At 44.4% G+C, this 24,903-nt stretch overlaps 1 protein-coding gene across 7 annotated transcripts in view; it reads left to right on the top strand.

Moving 5' to 3' along the window:
• LOC120905734 (BAI1-associated protein 3) overlaps positions 1-24,903 on the top strand; it is a 62,176-nt gene that overhangs the window by 5,792 nt on the left and 31,481 nt on the right. For 5 of the 7 annotated variants that reach the window (XM_040316799.1, XM_040316790.1, XM_040316783.1 and 2 more), the window contains exons 3-6: positions 5,707-6,916; positions 14,001-14,226; positions 20,579-20,734; positions 23,523-23,760. In XM_040316799.1, coding sequence (XP_040172733.1) covers positions 6,580-6,916; positions 14,001-14,226; positions 20,579-20,734; positions 23,523-23,760 — 957 coding nt within the window. In that variant the 5' untranslated portion in view covers positions 5,707-6,579. The remainder of the gene's footprint in view (positions 1-5,706; positions 6,917-14,000; positions 14,227-20,578; positions 20,735-23,522; positions 23,761-24,903) is intronic. The other 2 variants (XM_040316831.1, XM_040316821.1) reach the window with 1 other exon arrangement.

The following is a 24,903-nucleotide window of genomic DNA, read 5'->3' as shown; positions in this document are numbered from 1 at the left end:
TTGGTATGTTTCACATTTTTGGTAGAAGAAAGATTTACATTAAAAGGAAGAGAGTAAATGCTTTTGCAACAGTAAACGAAAGCGATCGATGCTCGTGCTGACCAAAAAGGAAGTACCGATACAGAAAGTTCACTCTATTTAGGACAAAAAAAGGAAGGAAAGGTAAATAAAGTGTATATAATGTCGGGAAAGTTTTCTCATTTCGTGTGTGGCTTATCGCTGATTCGATTTATTTCCCAGTATTGGTGGTATTACTACTGAGGAAGTTTTTCGGTTTTCACCTCACTTCTGTTTCATGCAATGGAAATACATCGAACAATGTGTTATAAAAGAGAATTTCCCGCCGCAATGCTTTATGCTACTGTAGTTGTTCGATTTTTAATAACACACTTTTATGGACACTGGCAAATTGTTGCTCAGTTTCTGCGCATTAAAAACCATTATTTGTAACCCATCCGCCAATAGAATATTTATTGCTTCCGGGCCATCAACGATAAGCTCGGGCGATGAGGTGTCCGGCAGCCACAGCTGCATGAAGCTGCCATCTAACGATTACGGCGAACAGCCAATGAAAAGTGCCTGGCCAAGAGACAATCCCCAGCTGCACCACCGCCAGCACCAAACAGGCACCACGAAAGCGTAGTTTATATTCCCTCTTATCTTTGCCCTTGCCGTGGCGCTCCTTTCCACTGCACCCTCATTTCCATGCCCGCTCCGCCGCAACGAATGCGTGGAAAATGTGTGAATCAGTAAAATTAGTATTAGTCGCTCCCCCTTGTGTGTACCGAGTTCGTTAGTATGTAGCTAGTATGAGGTGGGGGGGGGGAGGAGAGGCACACCGCGGGGTCCATGGCAGGACTGCGCAGAAAAGGAAGATTTATTCTATTTGCTCTTTCGGATCGGTGCTCTTGCCCATAATCAAACTTACGCGCCGAAGGTTTGTGGAAACCGAAGACGAATAACAATTTCGGTTGACTCACGTACACACACACACACACACACACACACACACACACACACACACACACACACACACACACACACACACACACACACACACACACACACACACACACACACACACACACACACACACACACACACACACACACACACACACACACACACACACAGTTCGCCGGTGGCCGGTCCTGCTTGATTAGCGGCAAAGATGCGAGCGAAGGGTTCGCCTCGGTTGGAAAAGGTTTCGGCGTGCGGGCGCTTGTCAATAAACCGGATCCGTGCCGAATCGGAACCAAAGCCTTAAGTAAGCAAACGCGCGAATGGCGCACAATTTATTTCACCAGGCCCGGGGAATCCTTTCACTAATACTATCGCATTTATTATATTTCGATCGTGACGTCGTAGCGGAAAGGAATGCCCAGGTCGCTGTGATGATGTTCCGTCCGTCGAAATGGCATTTGAATCGGCCTAATCACATTAATCTATTAGGGGGGAGGGGTGGTGGGGCGACCGTTACAGGCACACAGGCGGCAGGAACATAAATCAATCCGGTGAAAAAAACAGCTGTGTTAGCATGGAGCTTTCCGGTGTTTTGTTGCTTGTTTGCTTTGGAGGGAAATCGATACACTTTTGGGAAAGCTGTAGAGCAGAGCTACGTTTATGAATGTTGACTAGATTCTATTATAGAATACTTTAATATCTGTTCAGATCGAATGCAGTAAGCAAAAACACTCAGAAATGGACACACAAAATGAATTTTTAACGTTCATTTTGTTCCGTCTTGCCAACAACCTTCAACAACACTGCCGCAACGAGTGGGTCCTTCTACTAAGCAGACGCTTTTATGGTATAGCGTCATAATAGAATATAATGATTATTATTGCCGTCTGCTGAAGAAGCAATTGTTAAGCACCTTCCATTTAATGTTGATGGTGATTTTCGTTTCCTTGCTTATCAAAAGCTCAATTTAAAAAAACAAATTTAAACATCGTTTATGGCACTTTTTTGTCCAACGATTCCACCGATTTCGTTTCGTCGACACCCTGTAGTGATTGCGATTAAAATATAAATATCTCCATCTCCCCTAACCTTCTCCTTTGCGTGCGTTATAATGCTTCGCTGGCAAACACTTTCCCTTGGCCGGGATATGATAATGCTATGTCGTTTCATGTCTCTGTGCAAACTTGCACAAAACAGCCCGATTGAGTTTGGCAATAAAAAGTGTTCCTCACGATAGCTCTATGGAAAAGAGCCGCGTTGTGGGAAAGATATTCAGCGAAAGAGATGGCCCTGAGATGGCCGGTCGAGCCAGTATCAGATTACCGAACGAATTAAAGTTTATATGCCTTAATTGCTGACACGATCACGAGACCCTTCCGTGACGACGGCTTCGCACGACCGTTGTCGACGGTGGCGGTGGTGAAATTTGTGTAATTTGTTTCATTTTTTCTTTTCCCGTGAGCTTGTCCTTGTGTAGTTAGTGCAAATTAATTCCAAGCACGAAATCGGCGCTTGACACGAATGAGTGAAATAACATGCTCGCGTACACAGTCGAGCGAGCGTAAGGGCAAAGCGATTGTCGAAACCGTTTAGAAAGAGGGGTCCAGCGGGAAGTTTATGGGGAGTGGGCTATTATTCTTCACAAGCAACTTGTTATTAAAAATTATCGTTTGTGATGGTAGTCGAAAAGTTTGAAAAATATTTCATCAAAAGACATTAGCTTTGATGGAAATCATTATGCCAATTAACATTGAAAGGATGTACCGTTGGTTATAATGGGCCAAAACTTAAGCAACCCCTGACTGGCATTTTGCATTTTGATCATACTTTGTAGTAAAGTTGCCAATAAGTTGCAATCGGCTGAGTATAATCGTAAATTAATTTAATTTAATCATAATTAATTCAATACTCCCAATGTGAAGCAAGTTCATAAAACCGTTCTCCAAGACACAGGCAAGCCGAAGAGATAAACGGTTTAGACGCGCTAGTCCGTTAGAGTTTGAGTCCGTACGTTAATCAGTAATGAAAAGCAGCACCGTTTCGCGTAGTAATGAAATGCATTTTCCTCTATCTAAGCTCTTAAATTTCATAAGCACGACAGGACGACTTCACGACGAACTGTTGCTTGCAGAGCCGCGCCCGCTTGTGAGCGGCAGAAAATTAATCAACTCGTCCTTTAAACCTGAACACACGCCCACCAATAGTAGAGCACACACACAACACTACACGCGAAGCCCAGCCCTTGTCTCTTCCTGTGTTCGTTTCCCCCTTTGCTTCACGCTCGTTGCTTCTGTCTGACTCGTGGCACCACGGCAAACGGTCTGAAATACGAATTTAAAATGATTTTACGACCTAATTTTCCAACCCACTGTCCTCGTCCCGCCCTCACATTGGATCCAGTCTTGCCGCGTGCGCGCACCATCCTGAAGGTGGTGCCATCCACCAGCAGCAGCTTCTATTTCCGTTTGCGCGTTGAAGCGCTGGCACACACTGAGACGGAAAAGCATCCCGTCGACTTTAATTGGAATTCTTCACACAATTCCGTCCGCCGAACGGAAGATGAAACAACCCGGTAGTGGTGGTGATGAAGGAATGTTTTCTTTTTCCACTCTTTTTCCACTAGAAATGTAAAGGAAACGTATCACAACAACAGGCGGTGATTGGCGGTGGAGTCTGTTTACAGAGGTGACATAAAATTACTTCCCAACTACGTTCCACAATTTGCCTGTTTTTTTGCTCTTTCGCACAGCACTCCTGCCACAAACGCATGCTGTAGCACGTTGTAGTATCGGAGGTTTTATGTTCCAGCACTTAAACCGAATATGGATGGGTGTGCATGTTTGTGAGCTATTCTGCTTTCCATTAGTACATTTTATGTTTATTTATAGCAAGTACTCTTGTTAAAAATAAATGTTGAAACTGGTAAAGAAGGTATCACTGTCGCTCTCTCTCTCTCGCGCGCGCACACAGCTCTTTGGTAAAGAAAGCATTGCATTCAATTATCTGCAAGGAAATGTGAGAGTAATAAGCATTACGATTTGAAAGCGATTCCTAGTAACGGGGAGCTCAGCTGCATTCGTTTGCTTTTCCCATTTGCAGCTATTGAAGTGCATTCATATTTTTGCAACCAACCAGGAAAGGAAGGGCGAATATAAAGAAAGTAGGTGCAGGTTGCATTTACTTCCTGCTTCCTGCGAGTGGAAAAGAAAGCATCCGTCACGCGAAGAAGAAGTGGATCGTGGTATAAAAATGCATGCAATATTCATTCTCTTCGCTAGTAGATAGGTGTATGAAATGAAGAGAGTGGTATTATTTTATCATGATCAAGTAGCTTATTGCTTGATACTTCTCTTACTATGCAAAGTTTGCTGCTTGTAAAATCTTTAAAATCCATGTTTCATACAAATTAAGCCAAAGCTGTAAAAATATTTCATTATTGTACATTAGTTATTTAGCAACTAGAGATTACAATCATTTATGATTTAAAATTATAATATTATGAATATATCTAAGTATAAACATGGAAAACGCATAGCAAAAGCTTTGCTAAAAAGCACACAGTGTAGCATAAAATTAAATGCATTTCTTATGAATCGCTACCAGTGCTACAATATTGTGCGCTCGTCGCCAAAAACCTGCCATGTCGTTTGTCATCGCAGAAAGGTAGGCAAAACCATTTGACGAGAAAACAAGGTACGCAGTGATAACTTTTTTTGATACAAAAAAAACAATCTGAAACCATCTGCAGCCATGAGCGATAGTGCATCTTCGTATGAAATTTCATCTCTGACCACATTTTCCACTTTATGCTTTATGAGTTGTACCGGCAGTGGAACAACGCAAAAAAGATACACGAACCAATTTCCCACTCGTTCTACTCGTTCAGTCATCATGGGAGTCTATCCTTTCTTTCCAACAAGCAAACGGGAACGAGCTCCATCTTGAGCGCTGATACAGAACGAGACGGACAGTTTCGGTAAAGTTGCGGATTTTTTTTTTTCGCCTCCTCCTTTTCAATGTGCTGCCAACAGAAATTCTTCGTTCAACGCTTTCCCGGAAAGCAGAAACACTACTCCTCGTCGCCGGTCGGTACATTAGAATGCACAAAAAGCATCCGAATCGTTCCTATCCATCGGGCGGAAGTAGGAAGCGGTTGTACCTCCGAAAAACCACGGCGTGTGGCCTCTTCGGCAAGCTAAAAATGTGGTGTTGATAACTCCACACTGAAGGTTCGTACCGTACCGGATACATCCTACCAGCTCGTTGATGACTGTTGTGCTACAACGGCATTCGCGATGCAGTCCGTGGAGAGGTGGTGGGAGGGGAACCGAATGCGAGATTTATTTGATTGTATGGAATGCAAATTTGATCTTAATTGAGTTTGCCAAAGATGCTCCCGAAACGCCCCAAAACGATCGTCCCGGATACAGTGTGTGTGTGCGTGTGGAGTGAGGTCTAGTACGAGCTCGTTTCTAGTTTTCAAAACATATGAGCAACCGCTCACAACGAAACCATCGCTGCGGGTTGCCGCCATTCAGGCGCCTGCCGTTGGCTTTGATTTTAAGTGCTTACCACACGCGCTGGCACTAGCAGCTGGGGTAAAATGGATTTACGGCACACATACACACAACAACAACAACGAAATCCCGCACTACATTATGAACAGCTAGGCTGCGGGAGTGCGTTAGCCCATATTTGTAGAATATATTGTGACGCTGTTTCTTCTTTTCTTTTTTTTTGCAGAAATGTGACTCTACCCCGTGTGTCAGACATCATCCGAGAGTCGTTCTGGATGGAGAAGCGTACTTGCGTGATGCAATCAATAGCAGCAAAGCGATAAATCAGCAACACTTTTGTACAACACTACTAGCAAACTAATCAAGCAGCGATCAAGATTTACCAGCTGAAGCTTATTTTTTTCTCAATAAGTAGCAACATTAATCGTGAACTCAACTTGAGCGTTACACAGTAAGAGAAGATGCAATGATAGCATTGGAAAACTTACCGATACAGCGACTATCCTGTAACGCTTCACATACTATGAAACGGTCATCCAGCCTGTGAAGCAGCGTCATTCAACCAGTGACTTTGACACGATCGCACCGAAACACGAAACCAGTACTTCAGCTCACTCGCACGAACACACATTTGCACGTACTGAAGATGAAGCTGTAAATAATAGTAAGCCTTCAGGGCATTCGCTTGCATCCCCCTTCATACACGAACTACAAGAAGCAGTCTCCAGCATCGAGCAGCTGAACATAAAAGGCAGCAAAGCGTCAATTTATTTGTTTCCTTCTCAGGAGGTGACGTTACCCATCTCGGCGGGAGAAAACGCCGTTCAAAAGAGTCGAGAACAACAAAGCAGCAAAAGCGGTTGGTGGTCCTGCACCGCCTCCCCCCGCACTGTGTAGCTGATAGATCTTGAGTTGTTGTGCAAGAGCTGCTTAAGTGACGGCCGCCCAGAACAACAACAAAACCTACCGTGTGCTTCCGTGCAAAACCCCCTGTCGTGAGAGAGATAGCGAAGGAGAGAGTGGGTGAGCGAAAGTAAGGGGTGTGAGGAATAAAAAGAGAAATAGTAAACAACAATCACACACACACACACATAGGAAGATGAGTTTCTTCAGCTCGCTACAGCAGTACGTGACGAGTGGAGTGGCCGGGCTGGGGTTAAACCCACGAAGGTTTTCCCTTTCGCGCCAGGAATCGGCCGAAGGTTCGTCCGGCCCGTCCGGCGGTCACTCGTCCTCGTCGTCCTCCGTCACCTCACCGTACGGTGGCGTTTCGGGTGGGATGGGACACAGCCCCGGTCCGAGCCCGGGAGGACCGGGTAGCAGCGGCCAGGGCATGGGTGGCAGTACTGGATCCGGTGGTAGCGGTAGTGGTGCGACCGGTGGCGGATCGTCCGGCATGATGGGAGGCACATCGGCAGCGGCAGGAACGTCCCTCGGTAAGTGGCACTGATGCCTGAGCTGTACCGTTTTCCTTTTTATTCATCGGGTGGGAACAAAATGCAACACTGCACCCATGAGCGGTACACGGAGAAGACACATTGCACCCGCTCCAAGTCATACTGTCAAGTGGTGGCTTAGGCAAAAGATTACGACCACGTTGCATTGCATTTTGGAAGCGGGGAAGAGAACAGGTCCCGCAATTTGACGCGATGTAAAAACGATAGCGGCGAAAGATATTGCATGCTTCCCGCTTCACATGCTCTGCTGCGCTTATTGCGGACCAGGGCACGAGCTATTGCAATACAAAAATGCACTTACAGCATCCGGTGAAGGGCTCTTTGGCTGTCTTTTTGCTGCCCTGCCTTTCACGTGCAGGCGTGCGGGTTTTAGAGACAGACAGAAAATGAAATGAAACAGGAAGTGTGCATACCCGAGCGAATGCTTTTAAGGGCAGGACGTGTCTTTGTGGCGATTTGCTTCAGAGCACACTGCTGCAAAATTAAAGCATTTATGTGTAGGTGAATTTGCATCTATAGAAGGTACGCCTAAAATTATGCAAATTTTAGTACAATGCAAATGTCCGCAAAAGGTGCGTAACAACTGAGGAAAGGATAAGGATGAGCAAGCATGATAAATGCCATGTTGTTTTTCATCTATTTCGGATCAATTATGTATCTTATTAGTTTTTAATTGAAATTTCAAATGATGCCTCTAACAGCTTTTAAAAATAAATCGTTAAATATCCGGGAATAATTAATCCACGTTGCATACTTTTAGGCGCTCCTGCATATAAAAGAACAATGCAAAATAACGTCAAAAGCTTTTCCTTTTATTCCACAAAGCTAATCGCTTCGAAAAGGAAATTGTTCCTGCAGCTATATGACAAGCAGTGCCTTAATATGTATACTGCTTATCAAAGTAGTTAACTCTACTATCTCGAACAGCTTCAGGCAGTGCAGACGACAAACAGACGGCAAACCTAGGTCCTGTCTTTCAACACCTACCGTTCTGCTCAGAATTTTTAATGTACGTTTCCCTTTTGACCTATCCTACTCATTCATTTTCAATGCTCTTCTATCAGTGGTGGAGTAGGCTATCAAAACTGACGACGTTATCTTTCACTTCCCCATCAACTCACTTCATCAGGACACACACACATACTCTGACGGCTCGATAAAGGTGAAAAATATTAATCATACATGCTGCACTGCCGGCGCTTGCATATCCTTAATGTGCTTCGCATCCTCAAACGCGCAAGGGGCCACGAGCATTGCGACGGATTAGATCAGGCATAATGGAGTGGATATGTGCTTTTGCCACCGGGGCATACCTGCACGGCGACCGATCCGTCTCCGTCTCGGCCGCGTGTGTCAGCGTGTCGTTCACAACAAAAGCACTTTTGAATATTTCAAAAACTAACTCACCAAAAGCCACCGTCATCCATAAAACATGCCCCAAGTGTGGTGCTGCACATGATGGCGGCCAGGTCGAAGCGGTCGTTTCACGAGCGGCAGGAATAAAACTCGCCGTCGTGCTTTGAATATTTTTGCTCTCGTCCCAAACACTTCGCCACTTAAGAGACAGGTTTGAATGAACAGGCTTTCGGGTTGAACAACGATGAAGAGGTATAAAACTAAACTACCCAAACAGCACCGTCTGTCGCGTAAGGAAAAAGAGTTGAGACCCCCCGAAGGTGAAGTTGTCGTGGCAAAAGAATTATTAATCACCAATAATCTCAAACAGCACGGGACGGCGGGCTGCTGGTTTGCGGTTTGCGTTAGAAGGCGGACCAAACATTGGTTTCAACTGCCATAATCCAAGTGACCGTAACTGTGGGAAGGGCAGTAGTGATAGGAACCGTTTTCTTTTACGTTTGTTGAACCCTTGGGAAAATCTAAATTGAATTTGTAGTGTGTGACATGTCCATCTTTGAGTCATCGTGAATGGATTGCTACCTTGAGGATTGTGTTGAAGCTGACGTTACTTGATTATTACTATCGTGGAAGTTAGTTTTAATCTCTTTATGGAATATGCTTTGTGTTGGCTGTTATTGCTATTGCATGTTGTGTGGAGTTCGTTACATGACTCATAACAAAGGAGATACAATCAAAACTACTCAAGATAGCTTTTATTGCTTAATGATTTGTATTGCCTTTGAAGGCAAATAAAATCACCATAAAACATGCACAGGCAGATTTGGATTTCTTTTTGCTAAATGTATGTTCCAGCATTTCCCAACAGCGAATGGCTGCCATGCCAATTTGCCCAGACCGGTGACCAAAATTCATACATAAAACATTAAGCACTCCAAACCAGACGAAATCAAGCTCTACCGGACTTTATACGCTGTACACCTGTTGGCTGAATCATTCCCAGAGGGACAGGTTGGTACGCTGCTATTGTGTTTTTTTTTTTGTATGTTTTTGCCTCACCAGCTCAAACATTCTTTTTCGAGCAGGCAGGAAAAATATGCCTTAGTGCCATAGTAATTACCACACCCGCCCGTTATATTATGTTGCCGTGAAATAATGCGCTCTGTTCCGGTGCTCATTTTTACCTTCCACCGCTTCCTCACACCGATCCACACCCGCTGCTCTGTAATCAAACAATTAGTCCCAACACACCACACACACACAGACATACCACGTGCAAGGGAACGTGAAAAATAATAATGAAAAAAAAAAAATGTGCCGCATCCCCCATGCTGGCGTATTGCGGCGAACGAAAAACCGGACGCAAAGAGCTTTAATCACTGCTCAGCTCTCCGGGCGGAGATCGCACGTGAACACCAGTCGACCGGTCCTGTCTGGCGCATGTCCTACGGGTAAATAAATGATGCCCCCGACTGGTCACGAACCTGTTTCACGCGCGTGTTCTTGTGAGCAGTATATGGTGTTGTGTGCTCTGTGTGTGTGTGTGTCCGTCCGTTTGTATCTCGCTAGCCCGGCGAGAGTGGAACCGGGTGAATGTGGGTCCGTTCAGCATTGCGAGGCTGATTGCAGATGATTTTGGTAAAGCGTTTGGTGCTTGTGTTTGCTTCACTTCACTCAGCGTTGTGGACGGGAACGGGTCCGGCGAGGACACATTCCCCGTGTCAACACGTATCGACACTGTTGAAATGAGAAATGGTGATGCGAGTGAGTGACAAAGGTGGGCACGGAGAAAGAGGACGAGTCGGGGATAATTGAGAACACTAATTAGGATTCCATGTCTGCAAAACCGGCACAATGTGCAATTGCAACAAGTGATGAATGCACGAGCAAGTGCTTACTCGTTCTCGTGCATTTGTTCTAATCATTTTAACGGAATTGTTGAAATTTCGCGAAAAGGGGTTTGAACTTTGTTCATTCAATGATATGAAAGCCTTTTCCTTCTTTGGTAATGCGTCTTAAGAAAACATACACTATCCCATGGTTGCTTTTTTATAAATAATGTTCCTAGAAAAGGATGTTAGACAAAACTTCTTGGAGTACCATGTTGAGCCTATGCCGAAATTCGCTGGAAAATGTAACATTTCTCAAAGCCGCATCTTCGCGCAAAGGCTAGACCACGGGCGTCTGTTTTGCAACAATGAAACGTTGGGAAAGGGAATTTCTCAACCGACACGTGTACGCACAGTAACATGACATAGCGGCTTTTCCAAGTACAAGAAACATCACTGTTGCTTCGGATGGAACATAATTTTTTTTTAAATGAAAAGCTAAAACATATCTGGCCTACAACTGCATGCTGGTACAACATTGACGCACGAAACAACGTTGTACCGATTCTCGTAATTATGTTTGCCATTTTTCTTGTAACAATTTACATGCTTTTCGTACTTGTCTGGTGTCGTACAAATCTGTATTGGTGTATGTGTGAGCGTATCTGGTTTTAAATGCAAAAATGTGACACAAGACTGCAAAAAAAAGGCACAGCGGATCCATTAAGAGATAAATTTCCACCGCAAATATTAACCTATCTTCCACAAATGGGCCATAATTCTATTCCGCCTTCCTTCCCCATTGCCATTAGCTTCCCATGTGTGGTGCGCGCACGCCGGGAGCGTAGAGAGCAGTGTGGGAAACGGATTCCCAAATCGATTATGTGTTTGCGCGTCCGGGAATCGATTTTGCTTACGTTTGGTCTCGTTCCAGGAGTGCCATTTCCCGGAATGTAGATGTAAAAATAAGAGCTAAATATGGTGATGCAATCTTTCACTTTGAAATGTTGTTTTGATTGCGCTTCGGATTTGTGCTTATGCAAATCCCATCATGGTTCCAGTACAACAACAACAACAAGACACGCATAATCAAACGGCAGTGTTTTGTGACATTGCCAAGCGGTGGTAAGCGTAAGGATTCCCAGAACGCTTTTTCCCTGTCCCTCGGAAGTCGATGTAAATAATCAGATAAACAGGGCATGAATCAAACAAACAACAACGGTCAATTTATGCTGCACGATGAGCCGCGCCCCCCAAACACCTGCGCAAACAATGATCTGCGCCTGCAAAATGGCTAATAATGTAACGGCCATCGCTCTGCTTTTGCTGTTGCGCAGCCGGGTTTGTTTTCCTTCCATTTCGCTAGTCTCGATACGTCAACCCAGGTGAAGTGGTTATAGAAGCAAAATAAAAAAAAATTATCTTCATCTTGAAACTCTCTGCACTCGCACCTGGAGGGGTAGCAGTAGCTGTACACGGGGGGCAAGAGTTTTGCAGAGAGCAGCAAATGTCTGCAAAAGTCAAAAGTTCTTGCAACGCGACAGTTCCCAGGAAAAGCTGCTATTTGTTAGTAAGAAGAGCTTTTGTGTTTTGCTCCCCTCCCTTTTCTGTCTGTCGTTTCGTTTCGTGTCTGTTTCGATCATGAGAAAAGTTCCAATTCCTTAGACAACACAACCTGATAAGAACTATCGCAGTGCACACGCGTTGGCTGCAGTGTTTGGCAGGGTCTATTGCATGCTCTCTTGAAATGAAGAAAATGCTTTCTCAGAATGATGGGTTTTATCTTAGCATTTGCTGCACGAAACTCATTAAATGGAGCAGCAAAACAGAGGCAAACAAGAAAGTGGATTCGAAGAACTGTTTCAGCATTTATTATCTGCCAAAAAACGTTGCGTATAAATTGCTTTTAGAAGCTTTGAAGGTTGTTGTGCTGCACGGATTGTTACACAATTTGCTTTTTCCATTTGACACATTTTACTTTTGATATGTTATGAAGCATCTCTGAACGCTGAAAAGGTGGCAGTTCAACGTTTGTAGCTTTTTTTATCGAAACCACCTCTTTAATACATTTCCAAATGAAGTATTCTTGCCAATCGAGCCTTTAAAACACAACCCCAACCTCTTGACATTAAAGTTTTCCCACCAGCAAACTCACATACCAACAGAGGCACATAGAAAACAAGTTAAGGATCCTTTAACGAGCATCCGTCCTCTCCGGCCTCACCTTCCATCGTAGCCGTAAAAAGTTAGACACACGATAAATTATCATTGCATCTTCCAAACACACATACACACACCGTTGCCTTTCCCCCCCCCCTTCCCCCCTCGAACGGTTCATTGCATCGTGCCCAGAAGTGCTTCAATGATGTTCTTTCGAAAATTGCTTTCAAAAACTCAAAGATGTCTGTTTTCGGGGTGCCCCGAGAATGGGTTGTTTCCTCCCCAACCTTTAACTACTTTGCACTTCCTTCCTTCCGGTTTGTTTCTGACTCCTGTGCAGCTGACAAAGGTCGTCAAGTGTGAAGTGCAGCTCCAATACGGGAAGAGCAGTGGAAGGTGCTGTTCCTGCATCATGACCTAAGCAAGTACCCGAGAATGCTCGAAATTCAAGTATTGAAGTTGTCCGAAATGTATTGCAAAACTGTTACCCTATTGTTGGAGATACTTAAAAGCAATATTTGAAGAGTGTCACAAGATGTGGGAAATATTTTTGTGTTTATAATATATTCCCACTAAGCAAGAAATGTCCCAACGTCCCAAGAGTGGCGACGGGGCTATCATGGCACTTTAAAATTAAAACCCCTCCGCAACTGTACGTGACCGAGATCGGCATCCACAAAATAAAGCAATTTGAAACCATGCCCCATGCCATGTAAAGACTTCCGCTTGCAATTGCCGACAGAACAGCAGGCCTCAGTCTCCTAGCTGGTTGTGTTTCCTTCCGGGCTTTAGTTCACTCCCGCCAGAGCCTCCACTGGCAGCCGGAGCCTCGGACGGACGGATGAAAAACTATTGCACAGCAATTCCAGCTCAATGCATTCGGCACCGGTGGCGCATGGAGGGGTATGTATGTGTGTGCCTGCACGTGAAGCCTGTTGCCTGATTGCACACATTTATTCATTCAACCCGTCCAGACGTGTGTGTGTGTGTTTCTGTGTCTATGACGGCAGGCAATGGTAGCCGTTCGTACGTCCAGAGGTGGCTCTATTCATTTAGGCACTGCCGCTTTCCCAATCAGACCGCTTCACTTGACGTTGTATTTTCACCCCTGTTTTCACAGCCCACTTGCCCGTTGCACCACCCGAACCACCCAAGTGGACGGTGCGCATTAGTGTGGCAACATAATTCAATGATTTCATTAGACTACAATAGCACCAAGAGCAGGTGCTGCCTGCCTCTGTCACGAGAGTGCACTTGTGGCGGTGATGGTGGTGGCTATCACCACCAGAAGCCAAATCACGGCTCACGTCCACTGCAGCCCGGAGAGCATCTTCTTGGATGCGTGCTCGGCCACTTGAAAACCCTCGCTGCCGAGGATCTAATCGAAAGACGTTTCGAACTCAACCCAGCCACCCCTACAGAAGCACTTGACTGGAGCGGTGTACGTGTGTACCAGATACTTATCGCTGTGTGTGTGTGTGTGTGTGTGTGTGTGTGTGTGTGTGTGTGTGTGTGTGTGTGTGTGTGTGAAGCTCTTGCTTGAAGCGTTCATATCTTAAAGTGATGTTACAGTGGATCAATGGCAGACGGGGCAAACTAATAGTCTGTCGGCGATCGGATTGAACCATCGATTTTATCAGATTTCACCCCGGCCCTCTTTCATCAATCCAATTCGCCATCGCGCTTTCACACTCTCTTCCTTACCCTTTTTTCTACAGGATACGGCAAGGTGGCAACACCTTCAACGCTTGCCGCACCGGGCACACCGCCAATACGACGCCAATCGTCGGGCCGCGGGCTGGATGCGCTCGTGCCGCCGCCCCGCCAGGGTTCGTTCCGTGGCCGCAGCTCGCCGATCAATCCCAACCCACCGGACAAGCCGTCGTTTTCCGTGTGGAAGCGGCGCCCGTCCTGGCCCGAGGTGGAAATTAAGTCGTCGTCCGGGTAAGTTCCTCCACTGCAGTGTGTTACAGTGTGTGCGTGTTTTTGTATTTATTGTTTTTTCCATTTTTCCTGATCCACCTTCCGTTTCGAGCCGGTTCCGGCAGTTGGCACAAGCAAGGTCCCACCGAAGAGTGTGAGGGAGGAAGCGATTTGTTTAGCTCCAATCCTGAGCGGTGTTTTTGTTTCGTATTTATGTCATGAATATCCTTACAAATCCAATTTACTCTCTTTCTATCTCTTTCGCTCTTTCTCATTCTCCCTCGGCTCAGTGTTACATTGTTTGTATTTTTATAGTTTGATTTTTTCTCTCTCGCTCTCTTTTGCTCCACCTCCATTCCTACGGGTGTACTCCTGCCGGAGGGATTTAAAAATCCCGCGCAATCAAAACAACACAACTTTCTCTCGCTCTTACTCGCTCTTTCGTGTTGGTAAAATATTTCAAACAGGAAACAACACCCCCAAAAAAAAAACCTCCCACCCTGTTTAGTGGTGCCCCGTGGCCATAAATCGATTTGTTTCGATTTTCTAAGTAGATTTTGGAATACGCTAAGCGAGCTTAGCGGTAATTTATGGCGGTTACTTATAGGTTCGATTAGTTGCTTAAGATTTCCTGATTGCACTCCAACGCAAGCGGACATTAATTTTGTGCGGGCCTGGGTACGTTCCCTTTTTTATATACCTAATTGGGCCTAAGTTATGGTCGGCACCCGAACCCGTGTCGTGCATAATACGCCAGCATAAGCTTTCCCAGTTGACAAGGCAGTAAGCTGGCTCACGGGACTTTATGGTGGCTTTATTGTGCTTGGCCGGGCCCCTCCTAGGGTTGGATTGGCAATATTGCGTTCAGCTGTTCCGTGAAAGTCATAACAAAGGAATGGTACATTTTGATTAATGGCAATATTGAACGAGAGTAATATTTTATCGTTGATAAAGTGTAAAACGTTTAGCTATTAAACAACGGCAAAAAATACTTTCAAATTTGAAAATTTAAATCAATAAAGATGATGAATGTGAAGGACTTAGCCAATATGAATTTTACCACTGAGTGAGTAGTGTGCAGTTTAAGAATCATAAATAATGCATATAGCAAGGATTGATTGTATTCTTCATTGTAAAACTTTACTAAATGTTAGAAAATCTCAATAGCATTTCTTGAAGCTAAAACCATATTAATCTTTTAACGAAGGAATTATTTTACCGACTCGAGATTAAGAGGTATAAAGCATATATGTATATAGCAGTATATGTGTGAACGAATAAAAAATTGATGGACTGGACTTGATGTGTTTGTGATTAAAATAAATCCCCAAAAAACTTTTGCAAAAACCAAGCCATACGCGTAATTCGCAAACCACGGCTTTGCATCAGGATGATAAAACAACCCTCCGTCAAATCTACCCTGTGGCCAATAGCACTTTCGTGGCTGGCGGTGTAAAATTCATTAAACTAATTTCTTTAATCTCCATCTTCGTCGGTTCGCGTCCGTTAATAGATACACCTTCGCCTACCGGCACACAGTGTGTGCTGATGGCTGCGTGCACCATTGCCGTGGGCAGTCCGGAAATATTCGGCTCACAAACAAAACGCTTTTCCTGCTCCGCTGCAGCAAGCACCCCATTGAAAGTGAAACCCACGGTACGAAGGTGGGTGGGAGGGGAAGGAGTCAGGTTTTCAGGCAACGGTTCTCATAATTAGTTTTCACAAACCACAATAAAGGGACCAACAGCAGCAGAGGGTTGGCTGCTACAGCTGACTCACACCCGGAGGCAAACACAAGCCGATGACTGTCCTCCAACCTGGCTTCCCTCTAATGTGTGTGTGTGAACCGCGCGAGGATAATGTAATAAAAACTGTACCCGGAAACTGTGGGCTCAACGATGGATATGGGTGTCAGGAGATAAATGAAGCTTTTGGTTTTGTAAACTACCACCAACATAAACTGTAACTTTTGGTGAGGGGAAACAAAACGAGCCTGGAACGAGGAACGTACGCTTAAAATTATGACAATATATCACAGTGGTTTTATTCATAGTACAAATTTAAGATTGAAGTTAAAGTCAAATCTTCAGTGGCCTTTAATACATGGATAAGGTTACTAAAATATAGAAATTTTAAAAATAGTCTTATTAACTAGTAGCGCCATCTGCTGTGAAAAGTGTATGAAGTACTTAACATGTGTCATTTATTTAATGAACGTGACTACTTAAAATCCTGACATGAAGCTCATTCGAAGGGACGGTGTTTTTAGCTAGAGGGTCACAAACATCATATAACCCAAAAAAAACCCCTTTGTAAACCTACATCACAGTAAATGTTAAGCCTCTGCCTGTGTGTGTGGTAACAGCCTGACCTGTCATCAACGCTCACCCACCAGAACAACCTCATATATCCCGTATGGTTAATGCTTGTACGTGTCCATGTTCCTCCCCAACACCAGCACCCAGGGAGTCCTTTCAATCCCAACCAACCCGCAAACCCCGCTGTAAAGCAGGCTATTTTTTAACCATCAGCGAAAGACAAAGACGTCAGTGAAAGCAGCACACACACAGACGAAGTACAAAAAAAAAACGAAGCATGTCCAATACCCAGCACAAACAATAAGGAAAACGCTTTCAGCTCGGCTTGGGATTGTTATTTTATAATTGTTTCACAATTACGGTCGAGCTTGTAAGCCACCCGGAGCTGAAGCTGATGGTGCCGGAAAGCGAGACAGCAGTAATGATTGAGGCGGAAATGGTAGCGGTAAGGATGGGTAGTACTTACCGGTGTATTAGGTTGCCTTTCTTTCCCTCCCCGTCTCCACCGGTGACGCCGGACCCCTTTTCAACCGTACCGTAAAACCCTATTCCCCGCAAAAGCTGCTCGCCCGAAGCAGCCCAACCGTAACAAAGAACTAACACAGGGATAATACCGAGAATAATAGCCCGATACACTTTCACAGTGTCCGTGACTTTGTGGCGGCGGTGGGAACCCGGGGAATCGGGCAGGCCGTGTAAGTGCCGATCGAAGGGACAGCTTTTCATCAACCCCACGGTCGGTCGGTGCACTTTCCCCTCGGGGAGGGCGTTCCAGTTGCGTTCGAAATCCGTTCGTCGATTCATTTCGTTCCGTTTCGATCCATTTCGTTCCAGTCGATTGTTCGCATTGCTAAATGGGGTGTGCCTTGGATTACAAGGCGGGGAGTGCAACACGGTCGAGTAGGGTGCTGAATAGAAAAAAAGCAAACAGGAAGGCGTGTGGAAGAGGGTATAGGCTTAGGTCTCGTCAATGCATCGTGGTCCTGTGGAACTAACTACAGCCTGTTGGGGCTGTTTTCTGCCCCAGTTTTTATGACAATATAAAAAGTAATTCCCCTTTTCACCTACAGCTTAGTACCAAGCCACACACAGTCATTGTTTTCATAATATAATTAAGTTTAGATCTTTGTTTTCCCGTCCACTACCATGAAACGTAGATTTATTTTATGTCCTTGCCTCACTGCCCCTGAAACAGCACATTCTATTTTCATTCACGGGAACAGAATGTCCGCATGTCCATTGATTTTACCAAACAAATAGCATGAACGAACCACGTGCTTTCTTAGTAGCGCCAAAAAAAGCACCACCTTTGCCCCGCTGCCCCCTAGAAAGCAAGACACGTGGTTTAACCCGCCACGCTTTCAACAAACGACTGTTCAAACAGTCCTAAGCAAATGCGCACCCCTGCTGAGAGGGAATACTTTATTTATAGAGCCATTCGGCATGTGTTTACTTAAGTGGTTTGAATAATTTACGCTTTACGCTCGAAATTAAACAAACATCTCTGCTGTAACGTTTAATTTTAGTCTGTGCGCAAGAGTTTATGGGATGCAAACCCTTTCTTACATGATAAAGAGCAACCAGCAACCAGTCGTAACAACCATTGGCAGCACCCGTACGGGCGCTCAGTTGCGGAAGTTGGGTGTATCGTTACAAAAGGCGTCGGGCGCTTGTTTCCGACTCTCATCGCTCATGCTATTATCGGAAAGCTTTCCGCTACAAATTTGAAGAGCCGATGACGTGTATGTGTACCCCCTTTCCCCATTGCTAATGCGCACGATGGTGAATGGACAAAACAAACACACGAACCCTTTTTTGGGGGCTGGTAGTCAATAATGTCTTCCATTTCCTACACATTTCCGTTCCAATTTACCCCACTGTGGTGGAGTTTGCGAAGGGAAACTCATTCAAGGGTGTGTGTTTTCTGCGGATGTTATGAGTCATCGCTTAGTAACAGCCCCATCGGTTGTCTGCTCCTGCTGTGGTTGATACCTCAACCAACGTTCACTTGCAACACGGTACAATGAGCAACTCTTGCAGTGTTGTATAACTTTTAATATAAATTCCACCAAAAAACCGTTCCGATGCAAGCAAAATGCTGTCGTTGTTGAAGCTTATACCTACTTACTGCTTGTTTCGCATTGCAAACACAACATCTCTATGGGCGCTAAAAGCCCGCCTCACCATAGCATCATAAATTAACTCACCCAAAACCCATAAACTCCTAATGCATTCTCCGGAATCACACCACACTGCGAAAGTGCACTGTGCCCGTTTTTGGCTGTTTTGTTGCCACAGTACACCCAGTACACCACTCGTGGGATGACTCGCGCAGCACAAAATAAAAACAAGCAAACAGCGCCTGGCAGTATGCAAACAGTAGAAGAAGAAAAAATAACCGTACCAAACGAACCGCAACATATGCTGCTTTTGTGGACCTTTTAAGAAGGCAGGACATGACGTTTACTGCAAAACCATTCATCAAACATCGTCTGCACGTCTCCCGCGCCCTTTCCCATTCGCTCCCCCGCCTTTGCATCGGTTTGCAGTCCATCGATCTTTGTTTAGTGTGTGAGAATGTGTATATGTGTGTGTGTGTGTGTGAATGGTTTGGTATGTTAAGCTCGCTTCGACGAGTCAGTGGCTTTGGCAGCGGGCCAAAACACTTCCGGCGAAAACCTGTTGCCAAGCCCGACCTCGACACCGAAACCGAGTGGGTAATCCGACCGACTGGTGAGGCCACCTGTTGTGCTGTTATAGTCTCGCCCGCTCGCTATGCCCCCGTCATGACCCCATTCCGGTGTGTTGGCCCAATGCGCCCCCCCCCCTTTCCATCTACTCCACCGGTCGCGGGAGCTGCTGGTCATTAGGGTGAGCCACCGCCGGTCCGCGGGTATGGAAACATATTGCCCCGTTGGCACAGTCGGGCCCGGGTAATGAAAACGTTTATTTTCCCATTCCACTTTTCCTCCACCATTCAGGCTTGGTGTGTGTGTGTGTATGTGTGTCTCTCTCTCTTTCTCTCGTTTTTGGCTTAGCTCTATGCCGTGCGGAGGCAGGAAACACCGCGCCAGTGCGTCATTTTCGTACACTCATCGACATTTCCAGCCATCGAGCGCACAGACGAACAATTAATTTTGCCGCCATCCATTATCTCGTTCGCGACATGCTGGCAACATTGTTTTCCATTCTTCCTGCACGGCGGGACATTTTCCTCTTTTTGGTAGGGGGTCCTTCATTTGGGGCTACAATTGCTCTCCGAGGTAAAGTTGAAGAACAATTGTACAAACATTGCAGATTTTTGGGATTTTGGGGTTTTCGTGGGGGTCCGTTTTGTAAGCTGACAGATGATTCAGAGGATTAATAACAGGGTAGGCTTTTGGTTTAGTTGATCGCATAATTTGACGTGTATTACATGATGAAATGGGGAATAAATCTGATGATAATAAAGGTAAATGTGTCAACATCGATAGTAAAAAAGAATATAAAAGAATGTAATTGAATGGTTAATAACACGCTATGAACTCGTTTAAAACGGAATAAGTTATGATACCAACATCTACAAAATGCTTCGCTCTATTTGTATTGATTGCTATGTCCACGTCATGTAACTTCCACAAACACCTTCACAGTACATTTCAGGCAGGCAGGCTGTTCACGAAAGCTGTAAAATAAAACTAATCTATGACACCGTTTTTCTTTCTCTCTTTCTCTCTCTCTCTTTCTTTCTTCTAACCTAATGCTCTTAATTCTCTCCTTGTGAAACTTGTGATCCATTGTGCTGATTTCCCTCTGTCACGTATTTTTGGCATGTTTTTTTTTTCTGGCTCTCTATCCTGCCTTTATCATCAACAAACAAACACACATCGAACCGCCTGTACCATATGCTTATGAGGTTGGTTGACATCCATTTTTAATCGCTAACTTTCCGCCATGTTCCTGTCCACACATCAAATTCCTTTAACAATCCCCTAAAATAAAAACGAACAAAATGACCCACATCCGCATCCACAAACACACTCACTCACTCACACAATGAATGCGCACGGCTCCAGCTATCCGTCGCGGGCCCCTATGATAATGGTGCAACCGGTGGCGGAAGAATGTTTCTCCTCGCACGGTCCAAACGAGCAAGGAGTGACGGAAATAGTGTATCGCTTCGACAAAATGAACCCACCCTATAATAGTGTCGTGAGTGCGAATAACAATAGGTAACGATTTATGCAAACACTTTCTCCACTTGTACTGTCTGCTGCTACCACTTCTGCTACTACTACTACTACTACTACTACTACTACTACTACTGCAATACTGTTGCTAATACTATCACTTATCCACTACTGTTACTATTTCCTCTACCTCTACCGTTGTGCTGACTGTTTACTGCTGCGTGTGCTATCTCTTCCACATTCACAATCTTTCTCTCTCTCTCTCTTCTTCTCAGCCTCTCTGTTTATCTTACCGTGTTGCTACTTTCCCCATTTTCCAATCATATTTCCTGTACGCAAGCACTTGATGTTCATCAGACACACAGCGGCACACGTACACTAACGTCACTCGTTGTTGAGCTTTCGGATTTTGTTTCACATGATGGCCGTTTGTTGGTGTATACTGTTCGTTTGGTTCGTGTTCGTATTTGTCTGTATGTCTGTGTGTGTGTGTGTGAGTGTATTTGTGTGTGGGTCGGTGGTCGGTATAGGATGGTGAATTTCGTTGACAGTTCATCTGTGATTTATCGTGAAACAATGTATTTCCATATTATTAATAAACTCGTTACTATTTCTTCAATGTATAATTCACTCTTCTCGATGTTATGGTCAATGTGTACGTCTGAAAAAGTTGATGTTCTTCAGAAGCAAATTCATGTGTGTTATATTTGATGTATTTTTTGGATCTTTTTTTTTATTTATTCTTATTCCATGTTTTTATTCGTGTCAGTTGACTATTTTCATATTATTTATTTGTCGATCAGTTAAAGATGTTTTTGTACATATTTTTCTATTTGCTTCTTCATTTTGCTCTTGTGTCAGGTATTGCTACTTGTTACCTTGTATTGATTATCTGTTTTTTTTTACTTTTATATGAGTGTTTTGTTTCCTGTTTTATCTTTAAATTTCATCCATAATGTTACATTCTTCTTCTTTTTTCTATTTCTTTTCGATACTTTTGTATTTCTTTCATTTATCGCTCTTCGTGTAAATAACAATCAATAATTTATGCGTTTCAAAATGGGAAGCATTCCATGCTAATGTTTTACCGTTTAGCACTTTGTGGTTGTGGCTGCCTTTGTCACTTTTCATTTCTCCCACCTCGCAAACGAAACGTTCCATGACCACAGTCCTTCCTATTTGATAGGTCTTGAACGATCTTTTGCTTGATGGGACTTATTTTCATAGCAAAACTTTACTTCATAAAATTATATAGACGCACTGGGCCACGGTCATGGTAGATTTACAAAACGGCCGGTGAAACAAGTAAACGGTCGCCGTTCTCTTTCCCACCGCCATACCGTCGGAAGATTGCCGTCTATTCTAGTTGCCTTCGTTGCAAGCACATTTCAGTGTCAGCACACAACAAAAAAAGAAAACAGCACGTCTAAACTACCAGTGCCATTTCGCAGTGCCACCGCGGCAATGTTCACTGTTTATGCAAATCTGTATTTAAACCTCGTTTAAGTAGAATCGTACCAAAAATGGCACCACAAAACAGGATTAAAGAAAGCCCGTTTTATCACAGAGGAAGAGAGAGAAAGAGAGAGAGAGAGAGAGAGAGAGAGAAAATACACCAAAGCAATAAGAGCTCATGAATAGCTAAAGCGCAGAAAATGGACCACGACTAAGACGTGGTCAGAATATTCTACCGTGGCATGGTGCTTCTTATCAAACGTCAGACCAAGTATTAATCCCCATCAGAAGATGGAGGTGGAGAGCGGAGAAGGGATGTGGTTGGGAGCAGCTACTTTTTTTTGTTCACTTCTGTCTTTTGTCTAACTGTGTCCATCTTCAGACGTTGTTTTACGTTTGCATGCGCTCTCTTGTCACTGCACTGATCTAATCAAGGGCAGGTTGTGTAATGTTGTTGAGCAAAGACAGAACCACATTTAACCTAGATTTTAATCAAGAGATCAGAAGCGATAGTTGCGACGTGCTAAGGTTATGCAAGATAGTGCGGGATAAAGGAGGGCTCATTTGCACAGGGGACGTTAGTTTAACTTTTAACTACGGTTTACCCTTAAGGTGGGTCAAAGTCAATTAGGAAATTTTACGTAAACGAAGGAATGCAAAGTATTATTATTAGGAAGCTGTCTAGATCTTAGTTTGGCTTATCTCCGAAACAAGGACATTATATTCTTCAATCGCTTCGTATTACTTAGATCACACGTTTGTCAATGTTCATTCAAGGATAGTTGGTTTCGTTCTGTGGCCAAGACCATCTATGTACACACCTTCACCAGTCCGTATGTTTACACACCAATCTCACCTCCACGTTCAATCACCACAGCCCTTTGCATGTAGCTACAGCTGTTCACTATACCTCACGCAACCTTACCTTAATATCCCTTCCATCGCCTATCCTCGATTAAATTCCCCGCACCCAAGCAAAAAGCTCCCCTTTCTTCCAAGAACTATTCCCGTACCAATTGTGAACGGGGAAAACTGTGCGATTCCGAATCGATTGGCGATGGTACTGACGATAATGATATTGATGATGATGTGGCACCTTTGACTCGATGTGTTGACGCCTTTTTCTTTCGGTATATTCGTTGATGTGTATTGTGCGTGTACAATGGCAAACGGCTGTTTCTGTTACTGTTTTATCTCCATCCAGTAATAATCGTTCCGCAACCCCACGTTCTATTTCAACCCCCCTAGTCCCGCGTCAGCAACGGTTCGGCTGGCTATCACAAAGTGTCAGTGTTCTAGCAGTTGCGTACTAATGTGCTCTTCTTTTTCTTTTTTGTTCCCCATTTTCTTCTCTCCGCTTTCTGCGCTTACACAGTGTGCAGGAAAATGATGGTTCCTACTTCGAAAGCTTCACTGCCCTGTCGTGGAAGAGCGAAAACCGGCGCATGTCCGCGGTGCGGGCGGTGGAGACGCGGGCCGAAATACTGCCGGAGAATGACAACGATCGGCTGCTGGAGGACGACATCGAGCGGTCGGAGCAGAAGGAGCATCTCTACCTGGACGTGCTGTACGCGATTGCAAATACGGTCGGCGCACCGGCACCGGGAGGACAGGTAGGGTAGGGAAGGGTAGGCGGACAGTGGTTCAGGTGGTTTCCAGGAATTGCTGGAGTGACGGGCGTTTGACAGACACACCCGCACACAAACACACACAGACACGTACACGTTATATTTTTAGAAAAATTGGTTCATGGGTGTGGTTTTATGCGAAACACTTGTGTCTTTTTGGCTATTGCAGGCTTGACGAGTTTTGCAAATCGGTGGCACATTGTGAAGATGCCACTAGATGTGCTGAGTGGGCAACTTTTGTCTATAGCTAGATTCTCTAGAATTTTGCCTTTCATCCATTATTTTCCGAAACAGCACATACACTTTTATTATACCGCAATTTCTTTACTCTTCACATTGAAAGGCATTTCGTTCTGTACCGTTAGCTACGCGGTAACTCTAAGCTCTCTGCAAAAGACCGCGACACAAATGCAAACCATTTAAGATTCTCTCAGCGAGATTTTCGGACACTCTAATGAGTATGCTAATGCGAAACAAGCCCTGACTATCTGTTGTGACCCACATGTTCACAGCGCATCTGCATTCGGATGGTTTTACATACCCAGCACACCAATTTAGCACGTTGTCGTACGAATAATCCTACTCACCATCACCATGTTACACCCTTGTATGTGTCTGTGTTTTTGGTTGTTATGTCCCTTGTGCAACCTTTTGTTCAACTCACAATTCTCACATTTACTTTGTCCATTTTGTTGTTTTTAGCATTAAAGGTTTTAAAAAAATGCTAAAATTATTCATTGTTTTATTTTATTCTTTTTCTTTCTTTCACTGTTTTTTAATGTTGAACGGTTTTACTTGTATTAATTCTTCTTTCTTTCATTTCAATGTTTTGTTGTTTCTCATACTTTCTAAGTTTAATAATGATATACCTATTGTTTCTCAGAACTATTCGTCTTAAACATTATTTATTCTATTAATATTACACTGTCGCTGTCTCTCTCTTCTATGTACTTCTCTTTCTCTTCAATCTCACACACTAACCTATCTACTATCTGCTCTCTACTAAACTCTCTCTCTTTCTCTCTATCTTTCGATGCCTTCCCAAACTATCTTCAAACACTCTTAACAACTCTACCGCTCTTCTGTACCGCTCTACCGTCAACTGCACGCACGTATGTTCATGCACCA

The sequence above is a fragment of the Anopheles arabiensis genome, chromosome 2 (genome assembly GCF_016920715.1).
Source record: "Anopheles arabiensis isolate DONGOLA chromosome 2, AaraD3, whole genome shotgun sequence".
In the NCBI taxonomy this organism is placed as follows: domain Eukaryota; kingdom Metazoa; phylum Arthropoda; class Insecta; order Diptera; family Culicidae; genus Anopheles; species Anopheles arabiensis.
The sequence above is the reverse complement of the archived record's forward strand: the minus strand, read 5'-3'. Positions and strand labels throughout refer to the sequence as shown.